Genomic DNA, 27,186 nt, shown 5'->3' with positions numbered 1-27,186 from the left:
CACTGTACAGCAGTGGTGGGGAACCCTTGGCCCTCCAGCTGTTGCTGAACTACACATACCAGCATGCCCTGCTAGTTTTGCTATTTGGTCATGCTGAAACTGTTGCAGGGCATGCTGGGATGTGTAGTTCAACAACAGCTGGAGGGCCGCAGGTTCCTCACCCCTGCTGTACAGATATGAGGATTCCTGAGCCTTTACTGGCAGGCTGGCATCATGTACTCTTTAGCACCAAGAAAATCCAGCAAACGTCTCATCCACACATCTTCATTTCTTTCAGTTTAAAGTGATATAATGAGGATTAGCTGCACACCGTAACATGCATTTGCAACATGAAAGGAATACAAGTGAGAACTGAAGCATTCTTATATCTGCTTAAACATTTATTCAATGTGATGGGTAGATAGAAATGTATTCATAGCAAGATATTAAACATTTCTTGGCTGGAATATAAAATTAATTTACAACATTCAAGCTGTAGTAGTAAGCCCTTGCTGTCATTGTTGTCAGTTATTTTCACCACAGATACAAGAAAAGGAGAGACTATTGTTGGGCTCTGGATGCTCACAGCAGAGAATGTTCTCCATGAGCAAAATGTCCCTGTACCGTACCAGCACCATATCACTTCTGTTCCTGAGACATTCCCCACTTCCCTACTCCCAGCAAAACCATTTTGCTCTTTGGTCTGATGAGAAAATAAAATAAATGTTTCACCAAGATTCAGGGTGTTTTCATTAGTAAAACGTGTAAACGTGCAAGATGGTCTGAATGACTGCAGTGTGACAATTGTGAGGCGTAAGCCACTATCCTGCATGACATAAGTGGTTTAGCATCTCTGGCGATGCAGAGGTTCTAGCTAATAGCAAATTCTAACTACAGGAGAAAGTAGTAGGGTAAATGCAGAATTCCTCAACACTGATAGTACTTAGCAATTGTTATGTTGCGCAAAAGTCGGAACTACAAAGCTTTGAATTAATTCAATTAATTACTTGCTGCCATTTGACAGATAGGCTATGGGGTAGATTTACTAAAGCTTCTAAAAAATGAAAAGTGGTGGTGTTGCTCATAGCAACCAGATTCTACCATTTTCTAGGATGCAATGATAGACACAATATGATTGGTTGCTATGGGCAACACGTTTTCATTTTTGGAAGCTTTAATAAATCTACCACTACCACTCCACTACAGTCACATCTAAAACCAGGGAAACACTTATTACAGTCCACAGTTTGTTTCCTTGGTTACAGATCACGGAGAGTCCCATCTTTAAAAATCTGTCATCCCACAATGACAGCACATTTTAGAGTTTAAAACAGGCAAGTACTATAAATTATACGGGTAAATTGTAGCACTCTGCACAATAATCTAACAGGGCAAGATTATGTTTCAGTTGAGATTATTTTGAGCAGGATTTTTTTTTTGTTGGTACCTTAATGTCAATAAAACTAATGACATTTTTTTGTACCTCCATCCCAATAAAGCAAATTTTAAATTGTACAATGAAACATTTTTAGCCAATCGACAAAATTACTGTAGACTGAAAAGGCGATGAGAAATACAACATACCATGCAATATGACCTGATAATGCTACATAAACTATTATAGCTTGATTAGGATAACATTAAGCAATTCCTCTAAACATAAAATGCATTTAATACAAAATAAAACGGTTCAATCAAGGGAATAAGCTGCAGTTTCCCCTTGGTAACCAAATCATTATTTTACAACCACAAAGCATTGATTTATTAGACCTAATTAGCAATAAGAACATTTATTTTGAAAAAATTTTTGTGAAAAAGAGCAGTCAGCAAAAAAAAAAAAAAAAAACCCTCGAAGAAAAACAATGACCAAAAATGCTCCACATGTATAAAAACTTGTCTCAAACATGTAATATGCAATTCTTCCCTGTCCATGCAAAATACATAACCTATTCCTACCCAAGCATCACCTGTACAGTGTTGCATTCTAAAGCCTCACCCTGAGTGTACAATCATTTCCGTTACCTGGTGACACTGCTTGAAGGTGCCACAGTGGAAATACAGGCTTATTTGTGCCATTATACTGTAAATACACCACCGTTCAGCTATAAATTTCATTGGTTTCATTTATTTAAAGAAATCTGTACCAAACACTAAAACCTGCGAAATGTAGATGATTCTGTTACTGTCTGTTGTAAATGTATGAATGCTTATTATCTCTGCTTGTTATGTAGACAGCAACACATGGAAAGGAGTGGAGTTCTACATTTAATCTTCCTCCAATCACAGAGGGCCTGATTCAGAGTCGTACACAAAGTAGTTAAATTCTGTTCTTGAAACTAGCTGTGGATTTCCACCTGTATTCAAAATTGACCGAATATAAATCTGCTTGTGAGAAGTTGTCATCACTATCTGAGCGAACCAGCTTTATCTTGACCTGATCTTGTGTGCACTTACCTCTGAATAGGCCAATAGGCAAAATATACTGAGTGCGAACACCCAGTTACAACAATTTAGCAGCAATAGAACCTGGCTGACTTCTGTGCTACTGTGAATAGCTCCGCAGATCTGTAAAGAGGTGTAAGTGCGTTTCATTCAGCCTATTGAGCTTATGCAAAATTAAAAATTGCAGATGGAGCAGATTGCATGTGAATCTAAATCAGGCCCAGAGTGAGTGATCTGCTGTCTACACATTAACAAATTATGTCAATGAAAAATGGTTTACAGCCTGGTAGATACTAAAAATAATTTTTTGGAGAGTATTCCCTTTAGCAATCTGAGCAGCAAAACTTTTCTCCATATTGAATCCAGAACTTTCCATCTTATAGTTTCCTGATTAACTGATTCATTGGGGATAAAATGTTACGGCGTGGCATATACATTTCCATAAATACATGGTTACGGGCCTGATTACTTTGCTTTATCTGCTTTTCTGGGAGTAAAAATTAATTTCTATAACTACACAATAATGTGTCAAAACAAGCCACAGGTCAAAAAACAGAGGCATACACAATACTGCAGAAAAGCATTTCTAAACATTTAGCCCATTACCCCAACCAAGGGGTACTACAGACAGATTCAATGGGCACTTCTACTCGTTAAATTAAACTCAAATTCACTGTTTAAAATAAGTTATAAACAGAACTAAGGGGAACTTTCCAACATTTAAAGACTTATGAAGTTGATTAAAAGTTACAGATCATGGAGAGGACTTCATACAAATGTACACATCAAAGGAAGCAATTGGTATAAACAGACACACATTAAGGGTATTTGGAAAATATTTACCTTCATAAGGATAAAAAGAAAAGAAAAAAGAAATTATTTGCCTGGTCAGAAGACCTAATGAGGCAAAGGTTCCATTACTACCACTATATTATATTACAATATGACAGTTACTGATTATTCTACCTATACAACTTACTTTGCAGCATGCTCCCCTGCCCATATCTAAATATCAACCAGAGTCTCAGTGCCACATACCCTTGTTTCTTCACTAGAGGAAAAAAAATATTTCAGAAATATATTACAAAAATAAATAATACCTAACAGGCTAGGCATTTCTTAGCTATGATATACACGTGATCTTCAGATTTAGTTTTTAGGTCCATTTCAGACTCCAAAGCAGACATTGGTAGGAACACAATACTATACGCCAAAGTACATAATACTATTATGTTCAAACACCTCCATACCCAAACTCACACAGTTCTTGTCAATTCATTTTATTGCAGGGACTGATTGTAACTTTAGAGAAAAACAGTTCAGTTATGTTTCTTGCTGATTTTTTTAAGTTCGTTTCATATAACAAATAAAACAGTAAAAATCTTTCACAACAATCAAAAGCAATATTCATATACTAGTAAGCTTACCACTTATTAATCAACATCAGTATGCAAATCCTTAATTACAGCAGGTTAAAATTTTAGTTTTTTTCATACTTTAAGTTTATTTTCATATTTTTATATGGTAATTTTCTTTATATTTTATTCACTTTTGGATCTTTTTTTATTTTATTTTTATTACTTTTGTCTTGTTTTCTGGGAACAGAAAAGAATTACTTCTTGGTTTACTGTGCATGTAACCAGTATTATGGATCTATGTAGAAATATAAATTGTAATAGATCAATTAGTAATTCCAATTCGTAACACCCGAAAAAGGGAAAACATTGCAATGCTGAATGGCAGATCACAGGCTGCTTTTTGAACATATTCATCCTGTAATTTAGTAGGCAGAGACTATATAATATCCATGTTAGTAAGGTAAGGTTTCTCTTTTCCATTCATGGGAAAATACAAGAAACACTAGGGATGCGCTAAATCCTTAAAAATTTTAAGCAAGTTTCAGGTTCTGCTAGAATGTTATGAAATTGGACAAGAGCATCGGAACCCTGATATCAGTTATGCTGGAGATACACTACACAATTATCTGGCAGATCCGACAGCGGATTGCCGAGATAATTGTACAGTGTTTTGCCATGACCAACCACTAATTATCGGTCTGTCAGACATGCTGAAATCGTCCAATATGCCTGAAAGATTCAATGACTAGTCTGCCACATCTGGCAGTGTTTGAGCTGCAGTGGCCGACGTCCCAACATTTCCGCTGTTCCTTCACAAGAAGAGGGCCAAGGAGACCGTTCCTCCCCTGTGAAGGAATGCAGATATCGTTGCCATATACTGTGAAATATCTCAGTGTGTGACCACAATATCTGCTGGTTTCAGCTTGTCAGATAAAATGATTGTCGGACCAGCATTAGACTTCTGTTTCCCTGTAACATGCAAATTCATTTGCAATAAAGCAGACTCTTTTGTAAAGCAATTGTGTATTTGTCTGAATCCTAAAAAGATAAATAAATTCATTTAGCGCATCCCTACTGAAAAACAAAGCAGACACTCTTTGTGTATGTTATGCCACAGTAAATCTAACTTGAATGCACACCAAAACCACTGCCTATTGCAATTGATTTGTCAAGCGAATCTTGACATGACTTTGTGCAGCAAATAATCAGTTTTACACAGGTAAACTGTATGAATTACTGACGTGTGAAGATCTTCAATTATCAGTCTACTCCAGCATGAATGATTTCTGTGCATTCTAAAATCCTGCCTATTAATATGTTGAGCGCGGGTTTTAGAATTACTATTACATACACCTTTTACTCTTGAACCCTTTACAGCCATTCCTGCCATAGCTTAGAACATGAGCAGACACAAGATGCTAGTAGATGTCAATAAGTAGGAAATTTGGAATCTATACATACTGTATATCCCATCATACATTAATTTACCCTTTGTACCATATATGAATGACTCATGTCTAAACTTTTTAAAGGAAACTACCAAATAAGTATTTTATTTTTTATGTGAAAATAACATTGACCAATTAAGAAAAAAAATCCTATTGTACACAAACTGTAAAATATTATAGTTATTCAGAATGCTGGTCACACATAGGCTGATCCCTTCCTTCCTGTAAGTAACAAGATCCATTCTCAGTTTGATCACTATTATGAGTGAGCAAACTGGGTAAATCTGGTCATACATCGCTCAAACCAAGTGGCCAATTCACTTAAAACTCTATTAGTGCAGCACACATACAGAACGACAGCAATTATTTGTTGGACGGATTCTCATGCATACCCAATAATGGTCATTCCTGGGCATCACACTGATTTTGTGATGTTAAAAGACAGTTTACAGATGTCAATAGCAAACATCTTGGTGTTCATGTCTTAGTAGGTACAGTATAACTAATTATGGGGTCAATCCAATAACCCACAAAGGGTGCGAGAAGCCATTGCCATGGCGCTAAAACGCAGGCAATGGTACTGCATCTCATTGTCCAATCTCAGCCCGAATTCACGCAAAACTGCTTGCAGCTCTATGGGGCGGTGAGCAGTTTTGGGTAAGTTCAGGCTGCCATAAAGTGTGGCTGTTGCCGCGGTAACTCGCACATTTGATGTGCTCGCAGGTAGTTGGATTGACCTCTTTTTATGTTATTTAAGGAGATGCCAGGAGATCAAGCAGCCACCTAACTACAATTATCACTCTAACGTTGCATAGACATGTTAACTATATTTACTAAGAAATATAGTTCTCCCGCTATTGATATACCAATCTCATTATCCATAAACATATATTTCTTTCAAAATTTTCCATATTGAATTGTTGCTCAGAAAGGAAAAATAAATAAAAGAACTTAACAAAATGTAAGCAAAATTATAATTATAATGAGTATCTCTTCTAGAAGGGATATAATATATATATATATTTATTATTGGTGGCTGAAATTTATGATCAAGTTACAATAAAACTAAAATGTCAAGGATAGTCCTATGTAATGGGCTTTTGGTGCAAAATGAAAAAAAGAAAGAAAAAAAAGAAACCACATATATATATATATATATATATATATAGATATAGATATATATATAGATATAAAATGTGTTTTTTTTACTCTTGATGGCGAGTATATGGAATGGTGTATGTTTCTTCCTTGCTGCCCCTTACACAATCTGTTTAAACATCTGCATCTCTCTTCACTCAGTACCGGTTTCCTCAATGAAGAATTTGATGTCCTACCCCTCTGTACACAACCTAGGGAATATGCAGTGGTACAACTGTAGGCTGTATGCAGTACACTTTAATAACCAAAAGGTTATGTTTAGAAAGAGCTATTCTACTAATCAAAAAAGCTAAAGTAATACCCCTTTCACGCCAATAACCTGGCTCCAACCTGGATTTTTGAACACAGTTTAAAACCGTGTCCAGCTGCTTGAAACCAAGTTCACACTCCAGGCTGAATCCGGCTCTGCATACCTTTAGCATGATCCATGTTGGCTTTCCCAATGAAGACTAACCGGATCAGTCCCATGAATTCTGGGGGCACCAAGCCCAGGTAGTCCCTTTCACACCAAGCAAGGACCTGAGTTGCCCAGCCAATATCCTGGGTCAGAGGCACAGTGTAAAAACATATTTGCTCCCAAAATGTACACTGCTAATGCTCTTTCTCAAGCAAAACAAATTCAGAATATGATGCTTTCGCCTAGGCCAAATATACTTTCCCATATACATAGCATTTACGTATCCATGTTGAGTGTCTTGGATGATACAGGGCCAAGATTATAAAAATGTAATTAATTCAATATATGGTACATAACCCTAAACGGTTTATGAAGAGTGATCTCTAATTATCAGGTACAGCAGACAACAGTATCTCCTCTCTAAAGGCTGGTGTTATGTAACCACACAACATTCAGCAACAAAGGGTCAAATCTGATTCTTTTTAGGTAGTGTATTAAGGCTTGTGTCTATGTTTAGGAATACTTCTCCTTATAGAACCTGGACTGTAGTTTAACAATAGTTTCATTATCCCAAGGCAAATGGGAAATAAACCCTAATCTCCAACCTTATTATCCCACTGAGAATAATGAAGTGGCATTGCAGGAATAGGACAATACAGTATTCTGGCAATAAAAAAAAATCTGCACAAGGAAGACCTTCACACTAAGCGCTATTAGCAACTGATGGATTCATTTATGTTCCTTATACAGGAATCACACAACAGAATGATAAATGACAGCAAATGAACAGCGTTCAAGTAAAGCCAGTCTAGCATATTACTATGTAAGAAGATGTATTACTGAGTGAAATAACATTTAAAATAACTGGTGTTTATACTTACTGGATAACTCCAACTTCAATCACTTAAATTGAGAGGATCATTTGTCATGTGATTAAAGCATTTAAGTTCTTTAGACTGATAGGGGCCCATTTATCAATAATCGCATTCGCAACATGATCTGGGCATGATATTAGCGCACAGAATCACACTGCAGTATGCTATTATTCCACCGGGATGTAACACTAAACACCCACAAGGAAAGGGGTTCCATAAGGACCTCGACCCTGCGATGTGCTCAGAGTGGTTGAGGGACTCATGAATGGTCCACTGGCCAAGCATGTGTGCCACTGATTTACGGGGAGGGTTTCAGAGGAACCTTCTGCACGCTAAGTTTACGACTTGTAGCCTATAGGCTTTGACGGGTTAATGCCATCTTCAAATGGCCTTAGTTGCGGGGGCCAAGCTCAGGAATGCCTTGCACTGTATCTGCAGCTGCTGTTGAAAATGGAGGGGGGCTGATCTTCTGCGATCCATACTTCATACATGGGGGTGATACTGAATATTTGCAAATATTTCATGGTGAATGAGCCCCTTACAATCTCTGGTGTAGTGTGTCTGGTACCCACCTTTTTTAAAATTTTACGCAGAAATGAACAGCCTTACATAAGGGAGGTCAACTATAAAGCTGTTTGTGTCTTGGGTTCCATTACCCATAACATTTGGCAGATTTCACATTGATTTTGTCCGTACGTGCAGATAAAAAAAATAATGTGAAATTTCAATGTAAGAAGAGTTGAAATGATGAAGTACAAGTAGCCATTGCATACTAACAAAAGCAGCAAAGCATGTACTTTTAGAATGAGGATGGACATTTCATGTCATAATATCACAAGACTAAAGCTGGGTACAACACTGGAGCGACGGGGAGTCATTCGGACATCGGAACGAATCCCCGTCAGCCCAGATTGCCCGTGCACACTGGGGTGACTTTAATGAATGACGGAACGATCATGTTCCATCCTTCATTAACATGCTACAGCACATCAACCCTGACGACATTGCATGCGACCGCAGGAGCACGCAAACTGAGCGTACACACTGAGTGATGTAGTCGACATGTCGGTCATATCGCTGTGTGTACCCACCTTCAGCTGGACTAACATGCTGCCTCTGTTCATTTAGGGAAATCAGATTGCATTACCAGTGATTCCACAGTGCAACTGAGACACTGTGTAATAACATTTTAACTTAAGGTCATATAGATACAGCATATGTATCAGTTTCAACACTGTCCAAGAGCAGTAGGGGTGGCTATAACTGAACGGGGATAGCAGTATGGATAATATCATTAACATTTACTTAATAAATCAACAATGGAAAACATGGTTAACAATTAACACTGTATTCTATCATATTTTAGTTATTAAGTATATTAATCCATTAGCTCTGATGCTCTGTTATGAAAACAGCAGAATGATGAAGTGATCTTTTTGAGAATCTACCATTACCAGAAATTCTTTTATGGAACTAATATCTCACTGTTTAGTAAGTCAAGAAATAACTGATGTTGCCAGGAAAATGTTATATGTAGTGAAGGGGAGGGACCAACCGAGCTAGAAAAATGATCATTTAGCCATTAGCAACTGTTATGGAAACACAGCCTACTATATTTACCCCTCAATTATGAAAAGTGGTCATTTCTGAGTTTGTATCATTTTCTTCCATTGTTCTCTAACCTGATCTTATATCCCCTTTCAATAAAACATACACAGAAGATAACAGATAAGCCTTACATGAAATGGCCCATACGCCTCAATAATATTACAGCAATTCTTCAGTATAGACTGAACATTAAAATACAAGGAAATTAACAGTGCAAAAAATCCCCCCCACTGAATGTAAGTAATCATCAAATATGCCAACCAATCCGGTGCAGAATAGAAAAGAGACTTAAGACCAGCAATGGTAAACTAGCTTAAATACACAAAGAATCTATTCAGAGCACTCTATCTTCACAATGCTCCGAAACCTCTTTAGGAAGTGGCATATGTAAACACTCATCCTACATGATACACAGTGACGCCACCTGGCATGCAGAGGAGCTTCAGATAAATCCTGAGATGAGAAAATGACACACTTCAAATACTGTAACATGCCAACAATTCAAGACAAACTGTACCTCTAATCTTCCGCTTAGATAAACTCTATAACACAGCATTTTGATCTCTGGGTCAACACTGCTTCCAAGGCATATTTGTTTACAACCTATAACCCGTTTGAAGAGCAGCAACAAAGAAAAGTCAACAACATAAATAAGCGTAAAATAAGAAGCTACGGTGATTCCGGCAGACCATTATCTAGAAAATACAACAGGCATACTTTGAAGTTTATAGAGATTAAAGAAACATGGAAATGACAAGTAATAAGATCATTATTTTAAAATGTAACCTAAGACATGATATACTTGATCAAAAAGTACATGGAAGAGCACAGGAAAAAACAATATGCTGGTAAAATAGTGCTGAGAAAGTGGCTACATAACTCCTTTAAGCTAGTCTTACAGGGTAAACCTGCAGAGCTAGCAATTATTTGGGGAGTGGCGGCAGAGGTGGCGGGGGCTCAGCAGGTAGGGGTGGCGGCCTGGGTTTGTCTGTGCTGCTAGGCCTAGGCCTGCGATACTCCCCATACTGATGCAAATACTGTGGGGGTTGCATGGGCTGCATTCCCTGTGCACTCAGCAGTGAATGTAACATGTTTACAGTGTCTTGGTAATCAATGACTTTTGATGCACCGTGCCCATTGGCACCAGAGGGCTCTCTGTCTGTTTTGTCATGACTGCTCCGTGCTCTGTGCGGTGCCTGTGCCACTGGAAAGTTGGCTGAGGGAAGTTTAGAAGTCCTGCTTACTTTGTGAGGAGGAAGTTCGTGACTGGAGATATCTTCTGATGGGGGCCTTTTTCGTGAAGGTGCTGATGATTTGTGAGAAGCTGCTGCTAGAGAAATAGAAGAGCGTTTGCTAGTTGAGCTGCTAGATGTGTCCTGATTATGTTGCCGGTGGGATTGGCTATTGTGGTGATGATGGTGGTGTGAAGATGAAGAGCCGCTCCTGTGCTTGTCCCTACTCTTACTGCTGCTACTACCACTGCTCTCCTCATTTGGCACCTTAATGCGGATTTTCCCCTCCTCTGGTTTCTCCCTGTTGGACACAGGGAGACGCAATTTCAGGCTGGTGGACTTCTCTGTCCGTTCATGGCTTACTTCATGCAAAGGTATCTTCAGAATGATAGGTGAGGTGTGACTTTCCCTGTCACGATCTCTCTGCTGCTGAATAAGAAGGTTCTGCGCAGCACATGCATACTGTTCCTTTAGACTGGCTCCCATATGTTCCAGCTGGCGTTTCTGTGCAGCTAACTCTTCAGCATGTTTTGCACGATACTCCTTCAGAGAAACTTTAGCAATGGGTGCTGGTTTGTTGACCGGTAACTGAGACTGGTCTATGCATGCATTGTGCTCACTAGTCCTATTTTGCTCAAGCTGGTTATTTAGTGGAGCGCCCCATGATCCTCCATATATTCCAGAATCCAGGTTTGATACGGAGAATGACTGCGAAGAAGAATCAGAAAAGGGGGAGTTGCTCATCACACCACTGCGGGAAAGCATTCGTAGTATTGTCTGCTCAGAGAGGCTGTCATTACCATCCTCATCTTCACAGCCATCCTCTTTGGGTTTTTGGTTTGCCTGATTGATCTGCATAACAGAAAAGGATTATTGAAAACTACAAGTAACATGAAACAACGTAAGAATACATTTAATAATTACCTAGTTAATTTTTTCGTGAAGCTGTAAACAATTTTATTTCAGAAACATGAACAAATGAGGTCACTGACGCTCAAAGAGGGGTAATTATCAAGGCTTGTAGAGAGATAAAATTGTGAGAGACAAAGCACCAACCAATCAGCTCTTAACTGCCAATTTTCATACACAGCCTGTAAAATGTTAGGGCAAAAGCTGATTGGTTGGTACTTTATCTCTCACAATTTTCTCTCTCTGAGCTTTGATAAATACCCCCCATAGTGTTTTAATGGTTGGATGACCAAATGCTATTTTAGACACTGCAATGGATTTGCTGGTTCTGAATGTCTTCTCCTGCAACAGCCCCCTCTACATACCAAGGTTAGCTACAGTATGCCTGCCAGTGTGGATGAAAGAAAAAGGTACTTTTTGAAGTGAACAAATTTGAAAATTTGTCTGCCTCACACATACACAGGAACACACACATACACACATGTACAAACACATAGGGCGGTATCCTATTTGGCCACAAAATCGTGGTTTCGCGATAAGTTTCGATAGGGCTTATCGCGGATTTCTCTTCACCAGCTCAGAGCTGGTGTTAAGTAGTGCAAAATCGATTTTTTGAGCTAAAAATGTTGGAGTTTTGCTCAGAACCCCATGGAAATCCCCCTAAATTACAAAATTAGGCATTAGAAGTTTTTAATTAATTTGACATATACATTTCAACAGTCTCTTTGTGCTCTATTGCTTTAGGCAGTGAGAATTATGTCAGCTGACCTGTACCCGGCACCCAGCACAGAAACCGCTACTGGTCACCCTCCAGAGTGGATCACCAGCACTGCGACAATAATTACCACTGTTAATTCTGCCTTTGTATGACACAGTGGTCAGACTCCAACACAATTACTGGCCACACAGAAGGGAAAGTGAGTATCAGGGCTGCTGCAAGAAGGGAGACTCCCACTACCACCATCGAACAAGGCTAGAGAGGCTTACACTTTCATACAGCGCTGCTAGGAGTCACCTTCCTCCATTGGAAATCACTGGATACTGACCCCAGAGTTAACATCTCATCCCCTGGCATGACGGGCCACGGTCAGTAAGGAAGGTGTGCAATGGAGGATTGGGATGCCGCCCTCTGAACATACCTGACTCCTATGATTATTATTAATATACCTCTGCACAAACTGCATTGGTTTTTTTAACCAGATGTATCATTATGTCCCATACCCCAACCAGAAGGTGCTCTCCTGGGCTCAGTGGAATCAGCTTTCAATGAAAGCGTTAGGTTCCAGTGAAACAGATATCAGGGTAGGGTTATGTAGCAATAAGTAATTGTTGTCTGTTTAGTTAGACAAGCATCTGTTAGAGTGATTCGCCTCAGGAGATTTTTTTCTTTGCTTTACTGTGCTTATGTGGAAATTCATATGCCTCCCAAACGTTCATTTTGGAAGCACAATGTTAAATGAGAACAGGCGGCTATCCAGCTAAATACAAAAAATATGGTTACTGTGGTTTCACAACATAGTGAGTGATGTGCCAAATGATCTGGATGCTATTGTGAGGACCTAATGGCATTCTGGTTAATTATCACTAATTTCCTATACCATGGGGTTTTATTAATAAAAATGCCTTTGTTTTTGTGCCACTTTTTCTCAGCATTCACCTTTTTCTTTTCTTTTGTAAGAATTATTGTATTTTATTTTATTTTATATTTGCTTTCCAAAGTTATTGGTGGCTATTTGCACTCTGCATCATTGTTGTGTTTATTTTGCATTTGTATTTTAAGATTACTATTCTAGACACTATGACAAAATATACAGAGTAACACTAACAGAGAGTTTTATTACAATATATATGCTTCTGAAAGTAGACGTACCTTTCAGGAGAATAAACAATGGGGGTAATTCTGAGTTGATCGCAGCAGGAACTTTGTTAGCAGTTGGGCAAAACCATGTGCACTGCAGGAGAGGCAGATATAACATGTGCAGAGAGAGATAGATTTGGGTGGGGTGTGTTCAATCTGCAATCTAAATTGCAGTGTAAAAATAAAGCAGCCAGTATTTACCCTGCACAGAAACAAAATAACCCACTCAAATCTAACTCTCTCTGCAAATGTTATATCTGCCCCCCCTGCAGTGCACATGGTTTTGCCCAACTGCTAAAAAATTTCCTGCTGCGATCAACTTGGAATTAACTCCCATATTTGGGCGAAAAAGGTGTACGATTAAATAATAAGAATTTACTTACCGATAATTCTATTTCTCGGAGTCCGTAGTGGATGCTGGGGTTCCTGAAAGGACCATGGGGAATAGCGGCTCCGCAGGAGACAGGGCACAAAAGTAAAGCTTTCCGATCAGGTGGTGTGCACTGGCTCCTCCCCCTATGACCCTCCTCCAAGCCAGTTAGGTACTGTGCCCGGACGAGCGTACACAATAAGGGAGGAATTTTGAATCCCGGGTAAGACTCATACCAGCCACACCAATCACACCGTACAACTTGTGATCAAACCCAGTTAACAGTATGATAACAGAGGAGCCTCTGAAAGATGGCTTCCTAAACAATAACCCGAATTAGTTAACAATAACTATGTACAATTATTGCAGATAATCCGCACTTGGGATGGGCGCCCAGCATCCACTACGGACTCCGAGAAATAGAATTATCGGTAAGTAAATTCTTATTTTCTCTATCGTCCTAGTGGATGCTGGGGTTCCTGAAAGGACCATGGGGATTATACCAAAGCTCCCAAACGGGCGGGAGAGTGCGGATGACTCTGCAGCACCGAATGAGAGAACTCCAGGTCCTCCTTAGCCAGAGTATCAAATTTGTAAAATTTTACAAACGTGTTCTCCCCTGACCACGTAGCTGCTCGGCAAAGTTGTAATGCCGAGACCCCTCGGGCAGCCGCCCAAGATGAGCCCACCTTCCTTGTGGAGTGGGCCTTTACAGATTTAGGCTGTGGCAGGCCTGCCACAGAATGTGCAAGTTGGATTGTGCTACAGATCCAACGAGCAATCGTCTGCTTAGACGCAGGAGCACCCATCTTGTTGGGTGCATACAATATAAACAACGAGTCAGATTTTCTGACTCCAGCTGTCCTTGCAATATATATTTTTAATGCTCTGACAACGTCCAGTAACTTGGAGTCCTCCAAGTCACTTGTAGCCGCAGGTACTACAATAGGCTGGTTCAGATGAAATGCTGACACCACCTTAGGGAGAAAATGCGGACGAGTCCGCAGTTCTGCCCTGTCCGAATGGAAAATCAGATATGGGCTTTTGTAAGATAAAGCTGCCAGTTCTGACACTCTCCTGGCCGAAGCCAGGGCTAGTAACATGGTCACTTTCCATGTGAGATATTTTAAATCCACCTTTTTTAGTGGTTCAAACCAATGAGATTTTAGAAATTCCAAAACCACATTGAGATCCCACGGTGCCACTGGAGGCACCACAGGAGGCTGTATATGCAGCACTCCCTTAACAAAAGTCTGGACTTCAGGAACTGAAGCCAATTCTTTTTGAAAGAAAATCGACAGGGCCGAAATTTGAACCTTAATAGATCCCAATTTGAGACCCATAGACAATCCTGATTGCAGGAAATGTAGGAATCGACCCAGTTGAAATTCCTCCGTCGGAGCACTCCGATCCTCGCACCACGCAACATATCTTCGCCAAATGCGGTGATAGTGTTGCACGGTTACTTCCTTCCTTGCTTTAATCAAAGTAGGAATGACTTCTTCCGGCATGCCTTTTTCCTTTAGGATCCGGCGTTCAACCGCCATGCCGTCAAACGCAGCCGCGGTAAGTCTTGAAACAGACAGGGACCCTGCTGAAGCAAGTCCCTCCTTAGAGGTAGAGGCCACGGATCTTCCGTGATCATCTCTTGAAGTTCCGGGTACCAAGTCCTTCTTGGCCAATCCGGAACCACTAGTATCGTTCTTACGCCTCTTTGCCGTATAATTCTCAATACTTTTGGTATGAGAGGCAGAGGAGGAAACACATACACCGACTGGTACACCCAAGGCGTTACCAGCGCGTCCACAGCTATTGCCTGCGGATCTCTTGACCTGGCGCAATACCTGTCCAGTTTTTTGTTGAGGCGAGACGCCATCATGTCCACCATTGGTCTTTCCCAACGGGTTACCAGCATGTGGAAGACTTCCGGATGAAGTCCCCACTCTCCCGGGTGAAGGTCGTGTCTGCTGAGGAAGTCTGCTTCCCAGTTGTCCACTCCCGGGATGAACACTGCTGACAGTGCTATCACATGATTCTCTGCCCAGCGAAGAATCCTTGCAGCTTCTGCCATTGCACTCCTGCTTCTTGTGCCGCCCTGTCTGTTTACATGGGCGACTGCCGTGATGTTGTCCGACTGGATCAACACCGGTTTTCCTTGAAGCAGAGGTTCTGCCTGGCTTAGAGCATTGTAGATTGCTCTTAGTTCCAGAATGTTTATGTGAAGAGACGTTTCCAGGCTCGTCCACACTCCCTGGAAGTTTCTTCCTTGTGTGACTGCTCCCCAGCCTCTCAGGCTGGCGTCCGTGGTCACCAGGATCCAATCCTGTATGCCGAATCTGCGGCCCTCCAATAGATGAGCACTCTGCAACCACCACAGAAGAGATACCCTTGTCCTTGGAGACAGGGTTATCCGCTGGTGCATCTGAAGATGCGACCCTGACCATTTGTCTAACAGATCCCTCTGGAAAATTCGTGCATGGAATCTGCCGAATGGAATTGCTTCGTAAGAAGCCACCATTTTTCCCAGGACTCTTGTGCATTGATGTACAGACACCTTTCCTGGTTTTAGGAGGTTCCTGACAAGCTCGGACAACTCCTTGGCTTTTTCCTCCGGGAGAAAAACCTTTTTCTGAACCGTGTCCAGAACCATCCCTAGGAACAGCAGACGAGTTGTCGGCATTAACTGGGATTTTGGAATATTCAGAATCCAGCCGTGCTGTTTTAGCACTTCTTGAGACAGTGCTAATCCCCTCTCTAGCTGTTCTCTGGACCTTGCCCTTATTAGGAGATCGTCCAAGTATGGGATAATTAATACGCCTTTTCTTCGAAGAAGAATCATCATCTCGGCCATTACCTTTGTAAAGACCCGAGGTGCCGTGGACAATCCGAACGGCAGCGTCTGAAACTGATAGTGACAGTTTTGTACAACGAACCTGAGGTACCCCTGGTGTGAGGGGTAAATTGGAACGTGGAGGTACGCATCCTTGATGTCCAAGGACACCATAAAGTCCCCTTCTTCCAGGTTCGCTATCACTGCTCTGAGTGACTCCATTTTGAACTTGAACTTCTTTATGTACAGGTTCAAGGACTTCAGATTTAGAATAGGTCTTACCGAGCCGTCCGGCTTCGGTACCACAAATAGAGTGGAATAATACCCCTTTCCCTGTTGTAGAAGAGGTACCTTGACTATCACCTGCTGAGAGTACAGCTTGTGAATGGCTTCCAAAACCGTCTCCCTTTCGGAGGGGGACGTTGGTAAAGCAGACTTCAGGAAACGGCGAGGCGGATCTGTCTCTAGTTCCAACCTGTACCCCTGAGATATTATCTGCAGGATCCAGGGATCTACCTGCGAGTGAGCCCACTGCGCGCTGAAATTCTTGAGACGACCGCCCACCGCCCCCGAGTCCGCTTGAGAAGCCCCAGCGTCATGCTGAGGCTTTTGTAGAAGCGGGGGAGGGCTTCTGTTCCTGGGAAGGAGCTGCCTGTTGGTGTCTCTTCCCCCTTCCTCTGCCTCGTGGCAGATATGAATATCCCTTTGCTCTCTTGTTTTTAAAGGAACGAAAGGGCTGCGGTTGAAAAGTCGGTGTCTTTTTCTGTTGGAGAGTAGCTTGAGGTAAAAAGGTGGATTTCCCGGCTGTAGCCGTGGCCACCAAATCTGATAGACCGACTCCAAATAACTCCTCCCCTTTATACGGCAAAACTTCCATATGCCGTTTTGAGTCCGCATCGCCTGACCACTGTCGCGTCCATAAACTTCTTCTGGCCGAAATGGACATAGCACTTACCCGTGATGCCAGTGTGCAGATATCCCTCTGTGCATCACGCATATAAAGAAATGCATCCTTTATTTGCTCTAAAGACAGTAAAACATTGTCCCTATCCAGGGTATCAATATTTTCAATCAGGGACTCTGACCAAACTACTCCAGCACTGCACATCCAGGCTGACGCTATAGCTGGTCGTAGTATAACACCTGTATGTGTGTATATACTTTTTTGGATATTTTCCATCCTCCTATCTGTTGGATCTTTAAGTGCGGCCGTCTCAGGAGAGGGTAACGCCACTTGTTTAGATAAGCGTGTGAGCGCCTTATCCACCCTAGGAGGTGTTTCCCAGCGCGCCCTAACCTCTGACGGGAAAGGGTATAAAGCTAATAACTTCTTTGAAATTAGCATCTTTTTATCGGGGGCAACCCACGCTTCATCACATACATCATTTAGTTCTTCTGATTCAGGAAAAACTATAGGTAGTTTTTTCACACCCCACATAATACCCTGTTTAGTGGTACCTGTAGTATCAGCTAAATGTAACGCCTCCTTCATTGCCAAAATCATATAACGTGTGGCCCTACTGGAAAATATGGTTGATTCGTCACCGTCGCCACTGGAATCAGTGCCTGTGTCTGGGTCTGTGTCGACCGACTGAGGCAAAGGGCGTTTTACAGCCCCTGACGGTGTTTGAGGCGCCTGGACAGGCACTAACTGATTGTCCGGCCGTCTCATGTCGTCAAACGACTGCTTTAGCGTGTTGACACTATCCCGTAATTCCATAAATAAAGGCATCCATTCTGGTGTCGACCCCCTAGGAGGTGACATCCCCATATTTGGCAATTGCTCCGCCTCCACACCAATATCGTCCTCATACATGTCGACACACACGTACCGACACACAGCAGACACACAGGGAATGCTCTTAACGAAGACAGGACCCCACTAGCCCTTTGGGGAGACAGAGGGAGAGTTTGCCAGCACACACCAAAAGCGCTATATATGACAGGGATAGCCTTATAATAAGTGCTCCCTGTATAGCTGCTTTTATAATATAATTTTTGCCACTATTTTGCCCCCCCTCTCTTGTTTTACCCTGTTTCTGTAGTGCAGTGCAGGGGAGAGACCTGGGAGCCGTCCTGACCAGCGGAGCTGTGTAAGGAAAATGGCGCTGTGTGCTGAGGAGATAGGCCCCGCACCTTTTCCGGCGGGCTCGTCTCCCGCTCTTTAGTGTATTCTGGCAGGGGTTAAATATCTCCATATAGCCCCGGAGGCTATATGTGAGGTATTTTTTAGCCAAATAGGTTTTCATTTGCCTCCCAGGGCGCTCCCCTCCCAGCGCCCTGCACCCTCAGTGACTGCCGTGTGAAGTGTGCTGAGAGGAAAATGGCGCACAGCTGCAGTGCTGTGCGCTACCTTTAGAAGACTGAGGAGTCTTCTGCCGCCGATTCTGGACCTCTTCATGTTTCAGCATCTGCAAGGGGGCCGGCGGCGAGGCTCCGGTGACCATCCAGGCTGTACCTGTGATCGTCCCTCTGGAGCTGATGTCCAGTAGCCAAGAAGCCAATCCATCCTGCACGCAGGTGAGTTCACTTCTTCTCCCCTAAGTCCCTCGTTGCAGTGATCCTGTTGCCAGCAGGACTCACTGTAAAATAAAAAACCTAAGCTAAACTTTTCTAAGCAGCTCTTTAGGAGAGCCACCTAGATTGCACCCTTCTCGGCCGGGCACAAAAATCTAACTGGCTTGGAGGAGGGTCATAGGGGGAGGAGCCAGTGCACACCACCTGATCGGAAAGCTTTACTTTTGTGCCCTGTCTCCTGCGGAGCCGCTATTCCCCATGGTCCTTTCAGGAACCCCAGCATCCACTAGGACGATAGAGAAAATATAAGTGTAATATAAAACACACGATTTCCAAAATGCATACTGAATTGGTACATTTGCCCATTAGTGCAGATAATGCAAATAAAGGTAAGAGAGCACTTTATCATATTATCCATTGTGCTCAACAAATGATTATAATAAACATATAACTTAGTTGGCTTACTCTCCAGTTCCTTATGCCCTTCAAACGATTGGGAGTTTTCTCTAGGATTTGAAGAAACTCATGTGTCAGTTCTGCAAAGAAAACGTATATTATTAAATCAAGGCATATAAGGCTGAAATGCAAACTCTCATAACTGTAAATAGCAAATCATCTACCAATAGGGATAAGAACGATATGTGCTCTACTTTTCTAGGCATGATCTTTAAATAATCAGCTCTGTAGTTAATTTACTTAGCATCAGGTCAGTTTTTTGGCTGCTCCTATATTTTATTGGTGCTAAAGACAAGGTTATGTAAACAAAGAGCCTTTGTCTTACTCTAAGTTGTGGAAATTGAAAAGTTTAGCTCGTGCGTCACTTTATTCACTCCGTCTTCCCGACTTCCCCCATTTGAAAACTGTCATCCATTGAGTGTTACTGTTTATACCATGCTATAGACATAGGTGCCATTTCCCGTCTTTATCATCCTCCAGACTCTGCCCCCATCTCGCCCCATGAACAGGACTGGGAACTTCATCTTGGTAACAAGCTAGGCCTGAAGACTTGGGTCATGATACGCTCCAACACTCTCAAATCCTCTTATCAGGGTCCCCATCATGGAAAACTGTTATAAAATGCTCACAAGATGTTATCTGGTTCAAGAACATTTATACAAAATGTGCCCTAATGATTCTCCTCTTTGCTTGTTGCATTGTGGCCAATCCGGCTTTTTTTAATTTAATTTTACACATCTGGTGGTCGTGCCCCACCCTTAACCCCTTCCTGACCATGGTTAAATCCCACATAACACACACTACGGGCCACTCGCTATCTCTTGACCCTACACATCTATTGCTCTGTCTTCCACCTCGCCATATCACCAAACATACTGCTAAACAGATTCTCTACACTACTTGCACAATAAGGTGTTAAATCACTCACGTAACACCCCCAACCAAGAGGTGGTGAATCGTGTGTGGTTCGTGTCTCGAATGGCGTATACTGCGGGGCTCCTGAACAACAGTATCAATAAATTTCACGCCGTCTAGATCCCGTGGAGTGCATTACATGGGGTGTCCCTGCCTATGTTGACCAGTCAGTTTACTCCCCTACCTTGTTCTTGCCTTGTCGATACTCGCTCCTCATTCCACATCGCTTCCCCAACCCCCCCCCCCTTCCTTCCTTAACTTCACCTCTGCCACACCATCCTAACCTTTATACCCTTCCCATTGTCTCAATATGGGTCACTCCCCCACTTCACCCAATCATTCTTTAACAAGTTCAATGTGCTCTCCTGTATATACTATAACTACTTATACTGATCAGTGACTGTTGTACTCCCACTAGTTTCCAATACCCTTTCTCCTGTAACACTGTACTATGTTTTTCTGTTTTTGACAATAAAGAGATTTTTTTTTTAACTTTCATTTGACAAAGAGCCAAAGTCATTTTATTCCCCATTGGTACTCTTCACTATTAACTAGTAATGCAGATAGTACCATACATAATACATATAGAACATCATTCTCAAGTTGGAATTCTTACGTCATAGCTGCACGTATACTGCACAGAACGGGACAACTCTCAAATCATGTCCCTGCATTTGCATAATGCATATGCTATCTATACTCTCCTCCCACCAGACAAAGCACTCATGTTACTCGCAAAGTGTGACATGCTCTCTTTAATGGCTCAGTGTAAGGTGCAAATTGATTGCACAAGATGCAGTTTTTAACATCATCATTTTCGCATAGCACAAAAGTAATTGTCAGAAGCGACATTATTAACACAAAAATAACTTCTTCTAACAAAGCTATCAACTGCATTTTGAATACCAAATAGATAGTATCCCTTACATACTGTACATAAAAAGTGTGTCTTTCCTAAAGAAAGAAGTTTGTTATGGTGCAGTTTGTTTGTGGAAACTGCACAGACATAAAAGTTATTTTGCCAACATCTGGTCCTAGAAGGTTATATTCTGCAGACTCCAATGGCCAAGAGAGTTTTACACCCTCACACACATTCTGAAATTAGTAATTGGGGTATTCATTTAGCAGTGATGTGTGGCTGCTTATGGTTTCCCAAACCAGATTTTCCTGTGCACCTCTATGGGGTGTGAGGAGAAATCTGTAATGTTGGTGGCCGCGAGGTATCACACTTATATTCGCATAACTTTAATTTTATAAATGCAGGGCAGTACATCACTGACTTTAAGACATATAGAAATCATAAAATATAAATACGAACCATCCAAAAGTTTCAATGTTACTGTCACATCCACATACTCCCACCACGGCTTTCCGTCTGTTGATACAGGGATCTCCCAGTTAGACCACTTACAGGCCAAATGGATGCAGACACAAGCCACTACCGGAGGGGTGTACTGAAGGCTGAACGTGGTTAAATGCAGGCTATAGGAAATAGCAGATTTAGTATTAGAGGTGATAACAACACCTTCAGCATTTAACAATGATCTTATCTTAATAACCATGTGTAAACACAAGATGCATTCGGCAAAACTTCTTCATATAGAGGCGAGTCAGACAACATAATCTTCCCCATGTAGAGCCGGCAACACAAATGTGTGTTGCTTGGAGATTGGCATTAAGGGACTGGCACAATACTTAGTTCTGTATGTTGCGGTTAATAACAGAGGTTTATCTTTTTTGCTTTTGCTTGCATCTCGAACCTACTTTGTATTAGTGTGAAAGGTTCCAACAGAACTTAGCTGCTACTTGACTCGCCGTCAGCCTGTGGCTATCAGCTTCCTTCCATTCTCCTTATCAAATCAAGACACTTCCCTTGTCACTCATCCTGCAACCCCGGCCACAGTAACAAACTCAGGAGTGCACAGGTCACAGACTCCCCAGGGTAAGCACACTCATCTCATCTCCCACAAGGTCAACACACTAATCTCAAGCTGCTGTGAGCATCCCAGTGCTCTGATGGGCCACAGGTTTTTCTACACCCACCCACTAGAAATTGGGATTTTTGTTTACTTACCGTAAAATCTCTTTCTCTGATTCCATCTGGGGGACACTGCGCACTTACTGATGGGTTAAGAGTGTGTGGGAAGGCAGTTTGGCACAGAACCTATAGAAAACTAACTCCTCCCTCCTCTAACCCCTCCCATCTGCAGCCTGTTCAGGAATCACCTCGGTTAACGTTTAGCAAAGCCGAAAGAGACAGAACAGACCATTACCAATTAACCAGTCAAAAATACGGGAGAGATCGCAGCGTCCCCCAGATGTTATCAGAGAAAGAGATTTTAAACTAAGTAAACAAAAATCCCAATTTCTCTTTCATCCATCTGGGGGTCGCTGCGCACTTACTGATGGGATTTCCCAAAGCAAGCTAGTTAGACGAGGGAGAACCAGACGGCATAGCTGTCTGTAAAATTTGACGCCCAACAGAGGCAGTCTCCAAACCAAACGTATGAAAACGACGGAACTTCGTGAAAGTATGCTCGGACGACCAGGTCGCCACTTTACACAGCTGCTTGACAGACACACCTCCACGAACAGTCCAGGAGGCCCCAATAGCCCTAGTCGAATGAGCCCTCAGGGGGTCAGGAACAGGAACAGTAGAGGACACATAGGCCTGCCGAATAGCAGAAGCCACACAATGAGCCACCATGTTCTTAGAGGCTGGCCAGCCTTGTTTGGGTGCGTCAATCAAAACCAACAAGGTATCTGTACGGCAAATAGACTCCATACAAGACAAATAAAAGTGCAAGGCCGTAACAACGTCCAATAATGCCAAATGACTATCCTCACCGGAGGAAGTTGGAACAAACGCCGGAAGTACAATGTCCTGATTCAGGTGGAAAGCCGACAAGCAAGACCACTCTATCATCATGAAAAACCAAGAAAGGCGGCCTGCACTAAACGCCGCTATCTCTGAAACACGTCTGGCCGAAGCAATGGTCAAAAGAAAAACCACCTTAAGAGTAAGGAACAGTAATTCTACATATTCCAGTGGTTCAAACGGAGGCTTCTGAAGAGCCTTAAGGACTAAATTCAAATCCCAGGTGGAGGATAAGTGGAGGCTGAATCCTGAGCACCCCCTGAAGAAACTTCTGGACCTCCGGAAGGAAAGCCAATCTTTTCTGAAAAAGCACAGACAAGTCAGAAACCTGTCCTTTAAGGGAAGAAAGACGAAGCCCTTTAGTCAGACCACCCTGAGGGAAAGACAACAGGCGAGGTAAGCGGAAGAGGTCCGGCGACAACCAGCGTTTTTCACACCAAGCAATGTAGATACGCCACACCCTGTGATAAATTAGAGAGTTGACTGCTTTCCTAGCCTGAAGCACAGTTTTCACCACCGGCCGTCAAAGAACCATGCCGTCAAAGCCAGACAATTTAAATCGGGGTGGCGACAAGGTCCTTGTAGAAGAAGATCTGGTCACAGAGGTAGATGGAAAGGTTCCTTGGTCACCATTCTGCGCAGAAGAGTGTACCACTGTTGACAAGGCCAGTCCGGAGTCACGAGAATAACCGGCAGACCTTCTCACCAGATGCGCTGAAGTAGGCGTGGAATTAGAGGAATTGATGGGAACACATATCCCAGTTGAAACCGCAATGGAGCTGTCAAGGCATCAATCAGCGCTGCCTGAGGAGCCTGAGTTCGTGAGCAGTACAGAGGGAGCTTTTTGTTGAGACGAGATGTCATGAGATCAATTTCGGGAGTTCCCCACAGAGACACCAGAGTAAGAAACATCTCTTGATGAAGCTCCCATTCCCCTGGATGGACTGGGTGACGGCTTAAGAAATCTGCTTCCCAGTTTTCCACTCCTGGAATGAGAACTGCAGAGATGGCCGGAACCCAACGTTCCGCCCACTGGAGAGTATGGGAGACTTCCTTCATGGCTTTCCAGCTTTGAGCTCCTCCTTGTCTGTTTAATGTAAGCCACTGCCGTGGTGTTGTCTGAATGAAAGCGTACCGGATGACCCCGGACGCTGGTTTGTACCTGAAGCAGAGCATACCGGATCGCTCTCAATTACAAGATGCTGATTTGTAACGTTGATTCCTTTCCTGTTCCAGAGGCCTTGAAGTGCTGAGTTTGAAACACCACCCCCAACCCGTGAGGCTGGCGTCCATGGTGACCAACATCCAAGACCAAATAGTGAACGGCACTCCCTTGGTCAGATTGTGACTGTGAAGCCACCAATGGAGAGACTGACGAGTCTGAACTGACAAGCGGAACAATTGCAAGTCCAGGTGTGGTCCGGTTCGAGTCTAAGAGCTGAGAATTTGAGCTTGAAGGGGTCGAGCATGGAACCTGGCATATGGCACTGCCTCAAACGTTGCTACCATCTTGCCAAACACCTGCATACATCTGAGAACTGAGACCAGCAGCAATTGCAACAGGGATCGGATTCTGGACTGCAGGTCCTGAACTTTGTCCTGAGGCAGAAAGGATGATTTTGGTACTTACCGATAAATCCCTTTTTCGGAAGCCTCAGGAGACACTGGCACAACTTCAAGACTGTGGGGGTGATGATGGTGGCTTACAGGAGCTGGCACTTTAAATAATCTAAGAAGTGAAACATGCTACTCCCCCTCTATCCCCCATCATCCCTCAGTTATGAATTAGCCGAGAGGAGACAGGAACAAGAGAACAGAAACTATACGAGGGAAGAGAGCATATAACAATTAAACACAACTTAACAACAAGGAAGGTAAGAGAACAGCGACGGGCGGGCGACCAATGTCCCCTATGGCTTCTGAAAAAGGGATTTATCGGTAAGTACCAAAATCCTCCTTTTTCTGTCAGCCACTAGGGGACACTGGCACAACTTCAAGACTGTGGGGACGTCCCAAAGTTCCCCCCTGGGCAGGAGATCGCAAACGCCATACTAGCGGCCCACAAAGACCCAACTGAACGCGTAGAGTGAGCAGCAATGGATACTGGCGGTCGCCTAGACTGCTGGAGATAGGCCTGACGAACAGTCAACTTAATCCAGCGGGCCAGGGTCTGCTTAGTAGCAGGCCACCCGCGACGAGGGACATCATAAAGCATCAGACTTCCTGAAAGGCGCAGTCCGCTCTACATAAATCTTCAAGGTTCTCACAACATCCAAAGAAGGTGTCCCAGAATCGTCCTGCAAAGATGGAACCACAATAGGCTGATTGATGTGAAAAGCCGACATGACCTTGGGAAGGAAAGAAGCACGTGTTCTCAACTCCACCCGATCAGGATGAAAAGTCAAAAAGGGAAGTCTGCGAGACAAGGCACTTAGGGGGCCATTCCGAGTTGATTGCTAGCTGCCGTTGATCGCAGCGCAGCGATCCGGCTAAATATCATTTCTGCGCATGCACCGCAATGCGCACGCGCGATATACGGGTACAAAGTCCATTGTGGTTTTGCACAGGTTCTAGCGAAGCTTTCACTCGCACGGCCAAACGCAGGAAGATTGACATGAAGTGGGTGTCAACCGACCATTTTCAGGGAGTGCTTAGAAAGACGCAGGCATGTCGAGGAAAATGCTGGGCGAACGTTGGGCGGGTGTGTGAAGTCAAAAGCCGTCCCTGCGTCGTTAGAATCAACGCACACGAAGAGTAACTACAGGGCTGGTCTTGTTTTGCACAAAATTATTTTGCAGGCGCTCTGCTGCACAAGCGTTTGCACTTCTGCAAAGCGAAAATACACTCCCCGGTGGGCGGCGACAATGCGTTTGCACGGCTGCTAAAAGTAGCTAGCGATAGATCAACTCGGAATGACCCCCTTAATTCAAAAACCCTCCGGGCTGAAGCTATGGCTAGTAGAAAAGCAGTCTTCCAAGTAAGATATCAAAAGTCAGCTTCTTCCAAAGGTTCAAAACAGGTTGACTGTAGAAATTCCAGCACCAGATTTAAATCCCAAGGTGCTGTAGGTGGAACAAACGGAGGTTGTACCCGTAGAACCCCTTGTAGAAATGTTTGCACATCCGCCAGGAGTGCTAGGCGTTTCTGAAAAAAAATCGATAAAACAGAAACCTGAAACCTTCAGGGATCCTAGACGAAGTCCGGAACCCAATCCTGTTTGAAGAAACACTAAGAACCGTGAGAGACTAAAAGAATCCAATGGAAATCCTCTTCGATCATACCAAGCTATATATGGTAATGGGCTGCCGTAACCGGTTTTCGTGCCCGCAACATTGTGGGGATCACACATTCCGGAATTACTTTTCTTTTCAGGATGTCTACCTCAATAGCCATCTCGTTAAACATAGCCGTGGTATATCTGGATGCCCGAAAGGCCCTTGTTGGAGTAGATTCGGACACAGAGGAAGAGGTCAAGGATCATCCGCTAGAAGAAAGCGCAGGTCTGAATGCCAAGCCCTCCGAAGCCAATCTGGTGCCACCAGGATCAGCGTGATTGACTCCAGTTTGATTCTCTTGAGAATTCAAGACAATAGAGGGAACGGAGGAAACACGTAAACTAGGTCGTACGCTTCCGCTTGAGGATCCCGGGATCTGGAGATGTGTCTTGTTAGCTGATGACTGAGACGGGATGCCATGAGATCCATGTCTGGACAACCTGTGAAGTGCCCATTCTCCCGGATGTAGATCCTGACGGTTTGAGGTAGTCTGCTTCCCAATTGTCCACTCCTGGAAAGAATACCGGCGAGAGAATTACTGTGTTACGTTCTGCCCACTGGATAATACGTGACACCTCTTGCATTGCTTGGCGATTGTGCGTTCCGCCTTGTTTGTTTACATACGTTACAGCAGTTGCGTTGTCCGATTGAACTTTTACCGCCTTGGATCGAAGAATGTGG

At 43.0% G+C, this 27,186-nt stretch overlaps 1 protein-coding gene across 4 annotated transcripts in view; it reads right to left on the bottom strand.

The window, feature by feature from the left end:
* Positions 1–357: 357 nt before the first annotated feature.
* Positions 358–27,186, bottom strand: part of CCNT1 (cyclin T1) — an 84,979-nt gene continuing 58,150 nt past the window's right edge. For 3 of the 4 annotated variants that reach the window (XM_063952748.1, XM_063952749.1, XM_063952750.1), the window contains 3 exons: positions 21,671–21,834; positions 19,447–19,517; positions 358–11,349 (listed from right to left, as the gene is read on the bottom strand). In XM_063952748.1, coding sequence (XP_063808818.1) covers positions 10,189–11,349; positions 19,447–19,517; positions 21,671–21,834 — 1,396 coding nt within the window. In that variant the 3' untranslated portion in view covers positions 358–10,188. The remainder of the gene's footprint in view (positions 11,350–19,446; positions 19,518–21,670; positions 21,835–27,186) is intronic. The other variant, XR_010213146.1, reaches the window with a different exon arrangement.

Source organism: Pseudophryne corroboree, chromosome 2, assembly GCF_028390025.1.
Source record: "Pseudophryne corroboree isolate aPseCor3 chromosome 2, aPseCor3.hap2, whole genome shotgun sequence".
NCBI classification, from domain to species: Eukaryota; Metazoa; Chordata; class Amphibia; order Anura; family Myobatrachidae; genus Pseudophryne; species Pseudophryne corroboree.
The sequence above is the reverse complement of the archived record's forward strand: the minus strand, read 5'-3'. Positions and strand labels throughout refer to the sequence as shown.